This window comes from Lissotriton helveticus, chromosome 4_1, assembly GCF_964261635.1.
Source record: "Lissotriton helveticus chromosome 4_1, aLisHel1.1, whole genome shotgun sequence".
NCBI lineage: Eukaryota > Metazoa > Chordata > Amphibia > Caudata > Salamandridae > Lissotriton > Lissotriton helveticus.
The window spans coordinates 475,617,552-475,634,521 of record NC_136063.1 but is presented as its reverse complement, the minus strand read 5'-3'; the positions used below and the strand labels follow the sequence as shown (position 1 = coordinate 475,634,521).

At 45.9% G+C, this 16,970-nt stretch overlaps 1 protein-coding gene across 4 annotated transcripts in view; it reads left to right on the top strand.

Annotated features, from left to right (window-relative positions):
* OSGIN2 (oxidative stress induced growth inhibitor family member 2) overlaps positions 1 to 16,970 on the top strand; it is a 160,056-nt gene that overhangs the window by 72,010 nt on the left and 71,076 nt on the right. For all 4 annotated transcript variants that reach the window (XM_078685596.1, XM_078685598.1, XM_078685597.1 and 1 more), the window contains one exon: positions 14,803 to 14,994. In XM_078685596.1, coding sequence (XP_078541722.1) covers positions 14,803 to 14,994 — 192 coding nt within the window. The remainder of the gene's footprint in view (positions 1 to 14,802; positions 14,995 to 16,970) is intronic.

The window sequence follows — 16,970 nt, the reverse complement described above, 5'->3', positions numbered from 1 at the left end:
AAGAAAGGGGATTCCTCCCCCCCTGCAAATTATCGATCTATTTCTGTACTTGACAGTACGGCCAAGCTAATGGGTAGATTATTATTAAATAAACTGGAAGCTTGGGCGGAGGATAACAAGATCCTCACGGATGTACAGTACGGTTTCAGGAAGGGCAGGGGAACCACTGACCAGTGCCTTAATTTGTCCTTGATGATAGGAAAGTATACTGTGGCAAAAAAGGGCACCATATACATGGCCTTTATGGACCTTTCTCAGGCTTTTGATTGTGTTGTGCACAGTAAACGTTGTCTCATTCTGAAGGAAATGGGAGTAAACAAGGCAATTAGAGAGTTTATTAGAGATTTATATAGGCAGGTTACCGCCATGGCTCAGTATGGGAGGCATGGCAAACGCACTAATTCCTTTAAGATCGAATGGGGCATCAGACAACGGTGCGTCTTGGCACTGTTCCTGTTTGCCCTTTACACTAATGAATTAAACACTGCCTTGTAAAACAGCGTGAAAGATAATCCCCATGTTCTGATGACTCCCCTTCTAATTCTGCTTTATGCAGACAATGCTGTTTTATTGCAAGGACCCCTCTGGCCCTTCAAAATTTGATTGTACATTACACTGCTTTTATGAATAATTTGGACCTACATGTTAATAAAGATAAAACCCATATCATGGCATCGGGGGTCCAAATAAGAAGCAGTTTAGCTTCCATCTAGTTGGGGATAAAATACAGCAAGTTCATTGATTTAACTATTTAGGGGCTGTTTTTGATACCAAGCATAACTGGAAGGGGATGGTGCAGACACGATCAAATCTTATGCGCCAAAGTACTGCTGCCATCTTAAGTTTCTCCAAGAAGTTAGGATGTAAACAATTAAGGGAAATGTCCAAAATTTATCTGGCCAAAACTGTTTCAATTGCCACATACGGAGCGGCTATATGGGGTATATCGGAGGTGCGGGCACTTCAAATCATAGAGAATAAATTTGTTAAAAGATTGCTCTCACTCCTTCCTTTAGCAGGCAATAATTTCATTGCTCACAAGGAATTAAGTTTGCCTTTTATCACAGACGCCATCAAATTGGCCCTACTCACTTTATGGCTTTCAGTCTGGAAAAGAAGCTCGTTTGACCTAAATCAGAAGATCCTAACAGATATTATGAATCTAGATTTTGCTCACAAAATTCCCTGGCTTTCATATGTTCATCAAACTCTGGCCTCCTGGGGCTGGCTTATTTATATGATATTCCCTCCATATGCCAAAAAATCCCTTAAGCAAGCTTAAAAGACATTTTTATAAACAAAGCAGTAGCAGAAAGATGAGATAGATATAGAGGCAAACAATCTGTTAGGATCTATGACACTTGACCGTATATTCCCTTAGATCATAGCTCTTACCTCGTTGGTTGATTACAGACAGTATCGCCATATTTTGATCAGATTCAGATTAAATTGTATACTGTTAATGTTGGGCCACCTGAATAACGTTTTTTCTATAAACGATTTATCCCCTTGCCTCTGAAATGATAAGGCAATCCAATCTACTGAGCATATTCTCTTTTTTTGTCCATTTTACACTCTAGAAAGAGAGAATTGTATTCTACCACTTTTAACCAGATTTTCACTCCGTTCTTCTGCACTTGCACTTTCCATATGTTATCAATTAGAAACCGCGTTCTTGTGTTTCGCTGTGGCATCATTTTTATTGGTAGCTACAAAATCTCAAAAAGCTTTATAGTACATTTCTGATAGTATTTCTATAATGATTGTCTAATTAGAAACCCGATGCTCACTGCTATTTTTTCCTCTTTTAATATAATTTTTAATGTAATTGCTTATTGGTTGCTCTGTATTATAATCCTTTTTTTCTTTTTTAATTATGGTGTTTTATTTCATATGTAATGATATTTTACTCGTACTTTCATGCATTCTTTATTGTAAAGCTAAATAAAGTTATTTGATGATAATGAGCTTCTTCCTGAAGTCTGCCAGGGAGGGTGCTGTACGGAGGTGAGGTGGAGGGGCAGGTCATTCCAGGTTTTGGTGGAGATTTAGGAGAAAGAGTGGCATGTGTTTCGGCTGTGACAGATGCAGGGGTGTGTGTGCAGGCAAGTGAGGAGTGCAGGCGTCTTGCGGGTAAATGTAAGTTCAGTCAGTGGTTGATGTAGGGGGGTCCTTCATCATGTAGAGCTTTGTTGGTGAGCATGAGGATCTTGAACTGGCATCTCTTCTGAATAGGGAGCCAGTAGAGGTTTCTGAGGTGCTGGGTGATGTGGGTCCGTTTGGGGAGATCAAGGAGGAGTCTGACTGCAGCATTCTGTATGGTCTAGAGTCTTCAGAGGAGCTGGGTGGAAATACCGGCATAGAGAGCATTGCCATAGTCAAGACGGTTGGTGCAAGGGCCTGATTGATGGTCTTTCTGGTGTTGACTGGGATCCATCTGAAGATTCTGTGGAGCATGCGGAGGGTGTGGAAGCAGGAGGCGACTGCGTTGACTTGTTTCATAGTCAGTTCACTGTCGAGGATGATGCCTATGTGCGTGCATGGTCTGATGGTGTAGGTGTCAGACCGAGTTCCGCTGGTCACCAGCCATAGTCCCAGATGGAAGTGCTCTTCCCAAAGAGAAGTACTTCTGTCTTGTCGGAGTTGAGTTTGAGGCAGTTGTCTCACTTTAGTTTGGCTATGTTGGTCATGGCATGGCAGAAATTGGGTTTGGCTTTGATGGGGTACTCAACGAGCAAAAGGATTAGTTGAGTTTCATCTGCTTAGGAGATTATGTTGAGGCCATGGGAGCTGAATTCTTCAGCGAGGGAGATCATGTAGGTGTTGAATCGGGTGGGATTACGGGATGATCCTTGGGGTACACTGCATATGATGTGATTGGGTTCAGAGGTGAAGGGATCCACAGTGTGTCCTGTAAGGAAAGAGGAGATCTACTTGAGGGCATTTTGCTGAATGCCGATGTTGTAGAGTCTGCCGATGAAGGGGTGGTGGAAGACTGTGCCGAATGCAGCAAAGAAGTTGAGGAGGATCATGGCCACAGTTTCTCTGTCTTGAAGGAGAATTCTAATGTCATCCGTGACCGCATTCAGCGTGGTCTCAGCGCTGTGGTTGGCACGGAAACCTGATTGTGAGGCGTTGAGTAAGTCGTTTTGTTCAAGGTATTCGGTGAACTGTTGTTTGATGGCTTTCTCGAGTCCTTTGGCCGGTTGAGGGAGCAGGGAGATTAGTTGGTCATTTTTGAGATCGCTGGGGTCAGCGGAGAGTTTCTTAAGGAGGGGTCTGATATCTGCTTGTTTCCATCTATCCGGGAACGCTGCTGTGGAGTTGATTCTGGTGAGTTCCGTGTTGATATGGTTGTTTCTGAGGTGCGGGCAGGGGTCGGTGAGTGCCCCGGATTGAATGGAAGACATGATGGGTATGGTGGTCTGTGCGGTGAGCAGAGACCAGGCGGTGATCATGTGACTGGTGAGCGGTTGTTGAGGTCGAGAGCAGTGGTTTGGAGTTTGAAATTGTAGATGGTGGCAATCTTGCTGTGGAAATAGTCCGAGAGGGTGTCTCAGAGTTCTTGGGAGTGGCAGATGTTGGGTTGGAGAATTCCTTGTCGATTTTGAAGAGTTCCTTCATGTGGTTGGTTGCAGTATCAATGCGGGCTGTGATGGCTGCTTTCTTGGCTTCCTTGATGTGTAGGTGGTACTTGCTGAGGGCTGTTTTGTGAGCCGCTCTACTAGAGGGGTTCCTTGTTTTGCCATTGTCTCTCGAGTCAGTAACAGTTGTGCTTGGTGCTCCTGACCTCTTGGGTATACCAGCTGGCTTGTTTTGAGGTGTTGTTGGTTTTTGCTGGTTTCAATGGGATGGATGTGTCGGCGCCTATGGTGATCCATGCAGAGAAATTGTGGCTGGCTAGGTCAAGTTCTGATGAACCTTTGGGTCGGGTAGTTCTGAGCGCTACAGCCCACTCTGTCAGTTACCTTACCCCATCTGCAGTGGGAGGAGTTGTGATGCTTGGAGATGGTGTGCTGAGAATCGGAGATGGTAAAGTGGATGATGGCGTGGTCAGACCAGGTGAGCTCTGTGACATTGCTGAATTTGATTATGTCGTTGGAGGTGAAGATGGAGTTGAATGTGTGTCTGGCTTGGCTTTGTGCATTGGTTTGGTGACCATTTGGGTTAGGCCAATGTTGTTCAGGTTATCTAGGAGGGTGATGGAGCTGGCGTAGTTGGGGTTGTGGACGTGGAAATTGAGGTTTCCGAGTAGGAAGTAGTGGAGGTAGTTGATGACTAGGGGGGCGATGAGGTTGGCGATGGCATTGCAGAAAGCATTCTAGGTCTATGGGGTCTGTATACGAGGGCGCCTTTTATCCTGATATTGGTGTCAGTCTGTAGTTTGAAGTTGAGGTGTTCCATAAGAGGCATGGGGTAATTGTTGGTGGCAGTGCATCGAATGGTTTCCTTGAAGATGACGGCGATGCCCCAACTGTGTTTGGTGGAGCTGTCTCAGTGTATTATCTTGTATCCATCCGGTGTTGTGGTGGCGATGTCAGGATTCGAGGTGAAGTTGAGCCATGTTTCGGTCATGAAAGCAACGTCTTGAGAGAGGATGGACATGGTGTGCCAGATTTCTGTGGCATGTTTTCAGAGGGAACAGGCATTGAGCATGATGCATTCGAGTGGTTCTGGGTTTTTTTTTTTTTTTTTTTTTTGGTGTAAGATATTTATTTCACATTGTCACAGAGTGAAAATACATTCTCATCGCCTACATCCTTATGAGGCCGGCTTAACATTTTGCGTGAAGCATTTTACCGTGTCGCTCGTCTTACACGGTCCTTCAGCCGACAACCGTAGGTCCGGCGGCGTGTTCGTGAAAATTCTGACATGCTTGTATTTAGACAATGGTGTAAGCTAGTACATTCACGTTCTTGTTCTTACGTTTAACGTAGTTTATTTGAAATCTCAGTAAACTTGAGTAACATTTTAAGATAACCCCTAAAACTTATTGCACTGTGTCACAGCATTCTTCCCCCTCCATCACTCTTTCAATTACCAAATACTGTAACATGAGGCCGGTTTCAACTCAGCTCCACAGGCGCATCGTGGTCTGTTGCAATCTGTAACAGGTACTGTCTAAAAGGTGCCCAATAGTCTCTAGGGCGTGCACCAACTGGCAGTTCCTCTTCGTATGTGGCCAGTGTGTCGCAACAGTACGTCAGGTCCTCCAGCCAGCTTTTCACCTTGGGCCTCAATTTACTGCACCAGTACAGTGATACTCTTCTCTTTGCCATTAGCAAGGCAATCACACACAGTTTTTTCCTCTGCGCTTTTAGCTGTGGCACAATGCCTAGCAGACATAGTTTGGCTGTGCACTGCAGAGTAGCCCCCAGTATGTTGTTAATGGCCTGTATCACTTGTTCCCAGTACTTCGCCACTGAATCACAGTGCCATGCCAAGTGCATGAAGTCTGCATTGTCTTGTCCACATCTCATACAGTTAGAGCTGTCCCTTAAGCCGTATCTGTGCAATCTGTGAGGTGTGTGGTACATGTGATGTAAGTATTTATAGTGAATGATTCTCAGATTGCCATTCGGTGTCAGCATACCCGTCAGTGTGCAGGAGGTCTCCCATTCTTCTTCTGTGAGTGTGTCATCTAACGCCGCGCTCCATTTTTCTCTTGCCCTTGCAGTGTTTCCCCCAATGTTTGTTTGCGCGCTGTTGTACAATTTAGATACCAAATGTGAGGCCGAGGGTGTAGTGAGGACCAATTGTAGAGGGGCTAGCGTCTGCGGTTCATCTGGGAACGTAGGGAAATATTCTTTCATCGCCCTTTGTAATCTATAGTAGTTGAAACTAAACAGCAGTGTTGGATTCTTAATATAATCCAGTTTGTCTAATGTTATGAATTTCCCATCTCTATATAGATCGCCCAGCCTGTCTATGCCAGCGTGTTTCAGTAGATCCATTCCAACCCGCTCTTGTGTGACTGACAGGGCAGGGTGGTGCTCTAATGGGAGTGCTGGTGCGTAAAGTGGTGTGCATTGTGCTACCTTGCCCAATAGTCTCCATGCTTCGACTGTGGTATTGACCGGGTTGATGTCATGGTCATGCAATTTAGGCCTTTTATGTGGCAATATACTCGTCAGCGGGATTGGATCCGCGTCTCCCTTTTCCACCGCTACATGCGTTAGGAAAGGTATCTCATGGTACCAGTAATGCGCAAACTGCGCCTGAGCGCAGAGATAGTAGAGGTAGATATCCGGGACCCTAAATCCCCCCCTTAGCGTACGGTAGCGTCATTGTTTGGAATTCTAACCTGGCTTGTTTCCCTGCCCAGATTAGGGTCAGCATGAGGGATTTGATATTACGGAATACCTCTGCTGGGGGCTTGATAGGAATGTTGTTGAACAGGTACAAGAACTTTGGGAGCAGTACCATTTTCACGATGGCGAGTCTATCAGCCAGGGACAGCGGCAGCCCAACCCACCTCTTGATCTCGTCTTCTAGTGCGGATATAGCTCTCCCGTAGTTGGTTCGGATAACCAGTTCCGGGTCCCTGTGGAACCAAACTCCCAAATACCTTGTCGGCTCGTCTTGCCATTCCAGAGGGTAGTCCAGTGCAGTTGGCTGGGTACCATCCGTCAATGACAGCACAAGGGACTTAGTCCAATTGATCTGCAGCCCTAAATACTGGCCAAATTTAATATATTCCCGCAGCAGCGGGTTAAGATGCTGTTCTGGGTTTTTGACATACAGGACCATGTCGTCCGCGTATAGCGATATGTGTATGGGGCGCGCTGGGAGCTGAATGGCTGAGTAGTGATGGTGCTGCCTGATCTTGCAAGCCAACGGTTCAAGGATGAGTGCAAACAGCATTGGTGATAGAGGGCATCCTTGCCTGGTACCTCGACTGATTGTTATTGGGTCTGAGAGGTGTTTATTTATCCTAATGCGCGCCGTTAAGCCCGTGTATAGCATCGTTATCCAACCTATAAACAGTGGCGGAAACCCCATTCGTAGCAGAACTGCATGTAGAAAGGGCCAGTCAATTGTATCAAACGCTTTGGCCGCGTCTAGCAATACTGCCACCGCCTTTATATCAGGAGCCAGATAGTGCGCTAGGGCAAACAAAGTGCGGGTGTTATGCGTGGTTGATCTGTCCGGTATAAACCCGGATTGGTCAGGCCTAATCAACAGTGGCATGAGAGGTTTCAGTCTATCAGCCAATAAGCTCGCTAGTATCTTAGTGTCTACATTTATAAGCGAGAGTGGGCGATAGGAGTCACAGTGTTCTTCATCCTTTCCTGGTTTTAGTAGTGCAATGATCAGCGCCTCTCTCATCGAGGACGGTAATGTTTGTGCTTCGTGAGCCGACTCATAGAGCCGTAGTAAGTGCGGTGCAAGTATGTCAGCGAACGTTTTATAAAATTCTATCACAAACCCGTCCGGTCCCGGAGCTTTCCCGTTCGGAAGCCGTCGAATGGTGTCAACGACCTCCTGGGCCGTAATGGGGCGGGCTAGGTATTCCCTATGTCCGTCAGCTAACCACGCTATTTCCACATCCGCCATGTATGCTAGCATTTATTCCTGCGGTACCAATGGTCTCGCCTCATACAGTGCCCCATATGTGCCCATGAATTCTCCCATTATGTTCTTGATATTATGCGTGCGTGTGCCCGCCTCAGTTGTAATTGCTGTAATATGCTGTGGTGCCCTGCCTGTACATATCTTTTCAGCCAGGGCCCTACCCGGTCTACCCCCCTCTCCATATCTTCTGGCAGTTGTCCGTTTGAATATGTATTTTAGTTCGTCCTCTGCGTATTTTTGATGTTCTGTCAGAAGGGCCCTTATGTCACTCAACAAGGCAGCGTCCCCAGTTTGTGTGTATCGTGTTTCCAGTTCAAGTATGCCCTCCTCCCGCCTCTTTAATTGTTGGCGTATATCTTTTAAAATACCGGAGGTCGTGCTTATGCATACTCCTCTTATTGTTGCCTTAAAAGCTTCCCACAGGAGGCACGGGTCTTCCGTCGTGGGGGAATTAAGCTCAAAATAATCCGTGATCGCTTTCAGGATGGTGTCAACATACAATGGATCACGTAAAGCTTGTGCATTAAACCGCCACATGTACGGTGGCGAGACATAGAGGGGGATTTGCACCTGCAAGAGTACGGGGCTGTGATCTGAGAGTGTCCTGGGGAGGTGCTTGATATTCACAACCCATGATAGTGTATCTTGTGTGCCTAACCAGTAGTCTAGCCTGGACCAACTGCTGTGCGCCGCATTAATGTGTGTCGTTACTTGTTCTCCCGGGTGCAATAACCTCCACATGTCGCCCAGGTGTAAGTCGTTCATCGCGTCTAGCAGCATCGCCCTCGCTTTCACATGTGGTTCCACGTGTGCAGTGTTCTGTCGAGCCCATCCTTCAGCGTGACGTTAAAATCCCCTCCCCATATTATGTTCTCAGCCTGTATATCTGCAAGTGTATGCCATAGTGACTCATAGAAGTTGGGGTCGTCTATGTTAGGGCCATACACGTTTACTAACGCCATCTGCTGCTGCCTCACCTTGCCCACCACCACTACGTATCTGCCTTCTGTATCTTTATGTGTGTCTGTAATCTGGAAGTGGGTCCCTTTCTTTATCAGGATGCTGACGCCTCGTGAGTACGTCGAGTAGTTTGAGCTAGTGGTAGACTCTGCCCACCTAGCGCCCAGCTTTGATGTGCCATGAGGTGCTAGATGCGTTTCTTGTAGAAAGGCAACGTCCACGTTGGTCCTATCAAAGTATGCAAACATTTGCCTTATCTTCTTTGGATTACCTAGGCCCCTTATGTTCCACGTGATGAAGTTTAGTGTGTCAGGACGTGTCATTATGGTGTGTCTGGTTGTTGATTCTCTGTGTTCGCGCCCTCCAATGCCTCCAATTTGCAGGCTTTCTGCTCCAGGGCACGCGTGCGTTTAACTTCTCTGGTAATGAGCGTAATCATAACAACGTCAGTGCAGGCAATGAAAGAGGTCGCAATGCCTCTCAGACACAGTGCATTCACATGTAAATTTCCCAACATCCCTTCCCTCCCTCCACCCACTTCAGCGCCCGAACTGTGCCAAAGCCATCCCCCTAGTAACGTCAAACTAATATCATAACTTGTATTGGGGTACACCCGCCTGGGGGTGTCGCCAGGTGCACACGTCTCCATCCACATGGTGGATGTGGACGGGTGCGCATGTCATTCTTGCAGTTGTCAAGTTCTTTCCCTCCCCATCGCAACTCAAGCTTGGCAGCAGAACCCCTCCCCCACCAGCAACCTAGCCTCGTTGAGGGCATTCGTATACATTGTACCGCAGATCCCACATGTGAGCCCACCCATGCGTTTGCCAGCTCAGTTCAGAAGTGTAGAGGCTCAGTATCATTAGTTGTCCGCCTATGCGCCCCGAGTAGTCCCCCCCATGGATCATCCACACATGTCCTGCATCGATGAGTGTGCGTGTACTCACTGTTCAGCAGCAATGTTCATGCCCATCTTAGTAGAGTAGAGTGATCACCCATGTTCCACTTTGTAGTCCAGTCTGCTGTAGTGTGCCTGCAGTATCATCCGCAGACATCGGCTGCCCATACCGCCGTCTCCAACTCACTCGTGGGGCTCCGTTGCTTAAGTCCTCAGTCGTTGTCACTCATCCTGTCCTCTCTGTCCCGTTCTTTGCTGCGCTTTCCAAGTTTCTTGATGTATTCTCGTGCAGCTTGCACCGTCGGGAGGATCACAGGCTTGCCCTCGGTAGTGATTTTTAGTTTCGCAGGGTAGAGCATTGCATACCCAACTCCCATCTCCCGGAGTTTTTGCTTGACTGTGGCGAATTCTTTCCGCGCCAGTTGCACCGCCATGGTGTGATCTGGATAAAATTCCAGGGTGTTTCCCTGATACGTGACTGTGCCTTTCTCCCTAGCGAGCTTAAGAATTGTGTCTCTGTCTCTATAGTTGAGCATTCGGGCAATAATCATCCTAGGAGTGGCACCCGGCTTCGGGACGGGCGCCAAGGAGCGGTGGGCACGTTCCACCAGGAACACCTCCGAGAAGCATTCCGCACCAAATATGTCTTTCAGCATAGCCTCTACGTAGGACTCCATCTTGCCAGTGTTTGTCGTCTCTGGCAGGCCCGAAATACGGACGTTATTGCGGCGGGATCTCGCTTACTGGTCCTCCACCTTTGCTCTTAGAGTTTCCAGGGTCTTTTCAATGCTCCCGCAAGCTTTCGTTGTGGTCCTGGACTTATCTTCAACTGCGGAGATCCGTTGTTCTGCCTCCACTAGCCTCTCCTCGTGATTTTCCAGTTTCGCTGTCATGGTGTCCACCCTTTGCATGACATTATCCATTTTGTTATTCATCTCTTGCAAGCTTTGTTGGATGGCCCTTAGAACTGCCTCCATGTTGGCGCCGTCGATCGAGTCTTGTTCCCCCTCCACTTCCGTTGTGGTCACAGTTTTGCTTGTTTGCTTCCTGGTTTCGAAGGGCAGTTTCGATTGTTGTTTGTCGGGTTTCCCCATACCGCCAGGAGTCGTCGAGGGGCTATTACGTTGTGTTCCCGGGCTTGCCGAGGCCGTGGATGCCACAGTGGTCCGCTTTCGGCGCTGTAGAGTTCCTGTTGTCCCCTGTGACGCGGGTCTATGCATCGGACCATTCAGCTTCCCATATATCTGCCCGGTATCGTGCAATTCGCGTTCAAGGTAGCCCTTCAAGTTGCGCTTCGTTGTCCCCTACCCTCCCTGTCGTGCCATGCCAGCCACTCTGTGACGCTCAGCAGCCGGACGCAGTCTGAAAACGCACCTGGGTCCTGTGTTTCCCAGCGTTGGTAAGTCTTTAAGCCTTGTTATTCAAAACGCTGTCCTGCACAGAGCTTTGTTTGTGGAATAGAGCATACGTAGGTAGGTTCGTGCTCCCTCTCGTCCTCTATTATGCCCCCCGCACAGCCAGCAGATCGCGGATCACCGCACATGTGGACGTTATTTGGCCATTTGGGATTGTGTGCGCCTTCCACAGCCCAGACGCCACGTTGTCAGTCTCGCAATGGCGTGCAGTTGCATCTCACGCTGGGCGCTTAGTAACCATCCCCCGCATCAGGCTATCTGCGCAGTCCGCTTCCACAGCTTGGCCTCCGTTCCCGCCCGCTCACCTCTGCTTCTTGCCTATTCGCAGCCTCGAGGCCGTGGGGTGCTGGTGGTACCTTGTTGGGCTCCGCTGTTCGTGCGTTCCACTGCCGCCGCCATTTTGCCGGGCCTGAAACGCATCAACTCCGCCAGTCCCGACAGAGGCTTTAGGGGTGCCCAGTTCATCAGCCCTGTCAAAATCGCAGCTCCGCTGTAGTGGGGTGGTAATCCCGTGATTCACAAGGCATCTGGGGGTGGTTACCTCCTTCTGGACCCGTAGGTCTGTGATTCGATCGCCGCCATTTTAGATCTCCGCTCTCCCACACCTGTATAATCGCCGATTCTACCCTTCGGGGTTCCTTGCCGCTGAGCTGGAGTGCCAGCAGTTTAATGCCTCCGCATTCCGGTTGCCATACATCCGTTCTTTGTATCTGGTGGAGCAGGTTTAGGGGTATAGGGATCGCTTTTCCCGCACCCGTCCGGCGGAGATGACTCACATGCCAGCCATACCGCAGTGCGCCCTCTAGCGCCCCCGGTTCTGGGTTGTTCGTGGTTTTCTGGGCAGCAGCACTGGATCCAATGTGGGCTTGTGGTCCCATGTTGCAGGAGAAAAGGCAGTGGCAGCTTGTGAAGGGTCCTTTGGTCGATCGCAGGGAGAATGTACAGCCGCTGTTGTTTCGGCATCCGGGGTTTAGGGCCAGAAGCTCCTCTGCAGTGTAGCGGCGGATCGTGGTTTGGTTTCTATGAAATGGTAAATGCCAGTCATCATGCAAATTTCAGGTAAACAGTTTAGGTGAAATAGTTTCTTAGTAATTGTATGTCATGAAATCGTTTTTCTATGAAATTTCATACAGCTTGGTCTGAAAGTATACAGACAGCTTATACCATTAGGCATTGCTTTTGTTTTTTAAAAGAACAAGAAAGGTTGTAAGCGGTGAGAGAATTCCTAGGCGATTTTCTTACGAGGACTTACTGTTAATAGAATATTTATGACCCTGTTTACTTCAAAGATGGGTTCTACTCCCCACTTAGATCTTCCAAAATATAATTGTTGGCCACAAACTATATTACACTATTTGAATAATAGCCGACTCTGTGCCCCCTATTATTGTTATCTGAAGTTTCTTCCCATCAATTCCTTCTGTAATAAAAGGCTCCTGCTGTGAAGAAGTGCACCACTTGATTTATTTTTTAGGCCCATACCCTCATGTCAATATCCACAGTTGCTCATTAGCCTAGTTTTCCAGAACAATGAAACTGGGTCTTAAAATTCCATTCTTTAATTTCCCAAGGAAAAAACCTTTCCAACTTTCCCTGCTGTTTCCTTTGTAGAGCTGATGCCCTTCTGCTAGAAACATTTTCATTCCTTACGAAAAAGGACACTAAAGTAGTTCTTCTAATGGGTGCCACTGAAAACATGTACATTTATGCAACTAACTACCAAAATTATCCCCTTGCTAGTTCTCTTTAAATGAGCTGAAAGGTCTGTTGTATGAACGCCTCTTCTGTTTTTGATCCAGATTCAGCTAACAGATTTCCCTGGATGGTCAACCTGCATATTGGTTAAGTTTATTCTCTTACACCCAAAAACTTAACAAAATGGTCTTCTCCGTTTTTGGAATGTTATGCGTTTGGCTTGCCCTGATGCATCATATGGCCTTCTCTTGTTGTAAGATGTCCTGCAACATTGATCTATGCTTACATTTCTGTAACACACTCGTGTTACTCATAGGGCCTGATACTCACAACATAGATGGACAAATAGTGAAATAAATAGGGGGAGACACCTGAGGACTCCCCACACTAACTGAAGTAATGAATAACCCATCTCTCTCTGGACTGCAAGTCATCTTGCCCAGGCAAGTTTATTTTCAATAAATACCACATGTTGTTGCTTTTTGCACTTTTTGCTGAGCCATCTTCGTACATGGTGGACGTGCTCCAGTTGGTCTGACCTCCTAGCCCTAGGAATTCATTGAAAGATTCATGACTCAGATCATTGAGAAGGAACATGCTGAAGTGTTGCGATTCACCCTCCATCACCATCAGTATCCCTTTTCTGAACAGCCCCATTCATTTAGCTTTTTATCGTCACTTCATGGTCCCAGTTATTCTAACTAGTTATCTTGCATACTTTGCCCTTGATCAGAATATCTTATGCCAACACTTGTGCCCACCTTTCTTTCATAAGCCCTCGCAAACATGTTTCCTCTCCCTGTGCCCCAAATTACACTTAGAACAAAAAATAAAGTGATTGAAAGAATCCTTGAATTAATTTCAGCATCCGGCAATCACTCAAGACCACATTCCAGTCCATTGTTTTTCACTCACTGTGCCAATCAGCACAGAGACCAGCCTAATGCAAATCAGTCTTGGTTTTGCACCAGTAGAAACACTCTAGCTCAAACTGCCAGGTCATATCTCCTCTAGAAGTGAAAACAAGCCACTTCAGTATTGTTTCAGTCAACTTTGACCTCATCTGAGAGGCTTAGTCTGAGTTATATTGCAAAGCAAGCAAGGGATCAAAGTCTGGGCATTCAAGGCTTCCACTTAAGGCCTCTATTCCACTAAGGAACAAAGTAAGGGAAGAAATATTTTAATTAATCTCAAACACTGACATTTTTGTGGAACCGCATTTCTGCTATAGTTTCTTCAACCACAATGCCTCTCTAGATTGAGACCAGCCTTATGCAAATCTGCCTTGGTCCTGGTCTAATACTAAGAGTAGAGCGCAAACTGCCAAGCCTGGTACTTGCTAGAATGGAAGGCAAGTAACTTCAGACCAGTTTCAGCCTACCTATACCTCATCAGTGAAGTACAGCTTGAGTCCTTTTTGACAGCAAGCACGTCTGAGCGTACCCATCTGAGTTACCAGTCCCAAAAACCGGTTATTTAGACACATGTAGTAATAGCATTGATTTAGACATTCTTTTCTGTTGTTTCCATAGTGCAAAGGGCAAAACATTTAAACACTGTAGTAGAGGTGAGATGGCTTCTGATCAACCTCATCTTCAATCCTATTTTTGATCTGCTTTGCTTCTCACTATGGACCTAATCAAATGAATTATTTTCCAACTCTACTACAATACAAGAGTTTATGGTTAAAACACTTGAAATAGCAACATTGCATAAACCATATATGCAGATTCACTGAGTGTTTAAACTGTTTATAACCATTGTTGACCAAGGGGATCAGCAGCATGGCTAACTAGTATCTTCATATTTATTCATTGGAGCAGTGCAAGCGCATCAAGCAGAAAGTAGTACAGACAATGTATGACCTCAATTTAGTTTAGAAAAGTTCCAACTTTCTCATGATTATTACAAATTTTATTTTTCCACATTTGTTTGTGAATTTAATAAAATGTTTCATAATTTATGTTTTTGTTTGGTGAATGTTTGTTTTTATATTTATGTGTATTGTTTTCCAATCCGAATCATCATAATTGTTTAGGCAGGGGTCCTGGCTTCCAGTAATGACTCAGTGGGGGTCACCCGGGTCCCAATATTAATTCAATGGGGACTCCCGGATTCCAGTAATGATTAAGTGGGGGACCACAGAAGTCAAAAGGTTAAGAATCGCTGTACTACTCCATTACTGAAGAAAAAAACTTGTTTTGACGAAGTTACAAATCAAGACTTCACTATGGAAATTAATTTCTTCTCTTTTTTTAGGACTTAGAATACTTGTCAGAAGGACTTGAAGGGCGCTCATCCAATCCAGTGGCAGTATTATTTGATACGCTGCTCCATCCAGATGCCGATTTTGGGTATGACTACCCATCAGTTTTGCAGTGGAAACTGGAGCAGCAAAATTATATTCCTCATCTAGTGCTTGGCAAAGGACCACCCGGTGGTGCTTGGCATGTGAGTATTTCATCTTCCACAGATTGTTAATTGCCTCTTCAAAGTTGTACTGCAACACCATACATTTTAAACGTCTTAAGCTCGGCTTCGTTTGTGTTGCAACAGAGAAGCAATGACAGAAGCGACTTTAGGAGGCTTCCCGAGACTCACAAGTCTTAAGTTCAGCTCCCTAATGAATAGTGCAGGATACACCCCCACTGTTATTTATATTTTATACTTAGATAGACAGTAATGTGTCTTTCCTTCAATGCCCCCCCTGCTTTATGCCCTCACTAATTGAATGCTTCTCTTCCATCCCCAAAAGAAACCATGCCATCCCATGGTGTTCTCTCACTCTGTAATTGGTTTATTGGTTTGGGTAGCTGATCAAGCTGTGCAAAATAAGGCCCCTCCTTACTGATTAGTCTGGTTTGCAACAGTTTATCTTCACACTATGGACCAATGCAGTCTGGGAGGAGTACGTTCTCCCATAGGACCTCTCAATCGAGTTTACCCGCACACTGGGACGTTCTGTGAGGTACCCTCGTTCTTGTCATGCCTATTTATCAGCAATGGATTTATATCTATGACTTTCAGACCTACATACTTTATCACTTGACAGTCTTTGTGTGTGTTGGGTGAAGGCAGTGTTAATGTATTTTATCCCAGAGTCTTCACACTTTGAATAAATTGCCCAGGGACTCTGTTTATCATGAGTGTACCTCTATACAAAGAACAATCCTTATCACTGTGCAAGTGTCGAGTATGTTTTTGAGAAGCAGACATAAAAAATGTGAGGCCCTGGAAAATACTACTACAATAAGTGGTTTGATGGGGTGTAGACCCATTGTTTGCAATGGGTCTACAGCGATGATGAAACGTTTTTTGCTGCCCTCTGCCCATATTGATCAACACAATGGCACATTGAGGTAGTTTTGGTAATACACATAATCCCCCTCCCACAAGTAGTTTTGAACAGTTAAACCCTTCCAAGTGCAGTGGGGAGCAATAGTTAGGTGTAGCATCTTGTAGTGGTGTACCTAGCAAGTGTTCTTATAAACTATTGTAATGGTACTCATGTCCATAACCTAAAAAAAATAACCGGTTTAGAATCCCTTTAGGATAAACACTTGTGATATGCAGGTTTACAGAACTTAGATGCGAGTATTGACATCACTGAGCCATCTTCCTGAATTGTAATTAAACACCTAAACGTAATATTTTGCTACACTTTAAATGTGACCTCCACTCCACTGAACAGGGGCCTCGATTTAAAATCATCCTAAGTGTTTCTATGAATGGCATACACCCTATGTTTTTCATTGGGAGAAGGAAACTCATCTGATATCTGTCAGCTGTCTGCGTGAGGCTTTCACTTTAATTATAAGTGAACCATTTGATTGCGTTATTGACGTTGTGTTCATAACCTCTGACCACTGGCTTGCCTGCAGTCCTCATGTTTTATAATTCCAAGGGCAGAGCAGGACTTAGCCAAGAGGGAACGTAGATGGGACAGAGGCACAACACAGCTTAGTCGCACGCTATTACACCTGACCATAGCAGCACCCAATTGCTTTGAAATTCAATGCTGCACTCTCTATGTATTGCAATGGAAGCACTCTTTTAGCAGCATAAAGATTTCTAATGAGTGCAGTACTTCTTGTTGAGGGGGGAATTCTTGAAAGGATAAACTTCCAGTAGTTTTCCTTAGTGGTACTTATGCATCAGTAACAAAAGAGGAAGATTCGCAAAGTGGTTTTACAGGCATTAGGTTTACACCTAAATGTATCCTTTGTAAATTTACTATATTTGTGAGAACCTCAATAATTGCAGCGCCTGCTCCCAGATCTATGAATAATGTATGGTTGTTATTGCTGCAGCATGCTGCCATATGCAAAAGAAACAATTGATGGACGGAATGCTGGACAATGCAAACATTCACCCCCAGTCACAAAGATTTGGGTTTAATCCATCATTCTTTTGCTCACCACCCCATC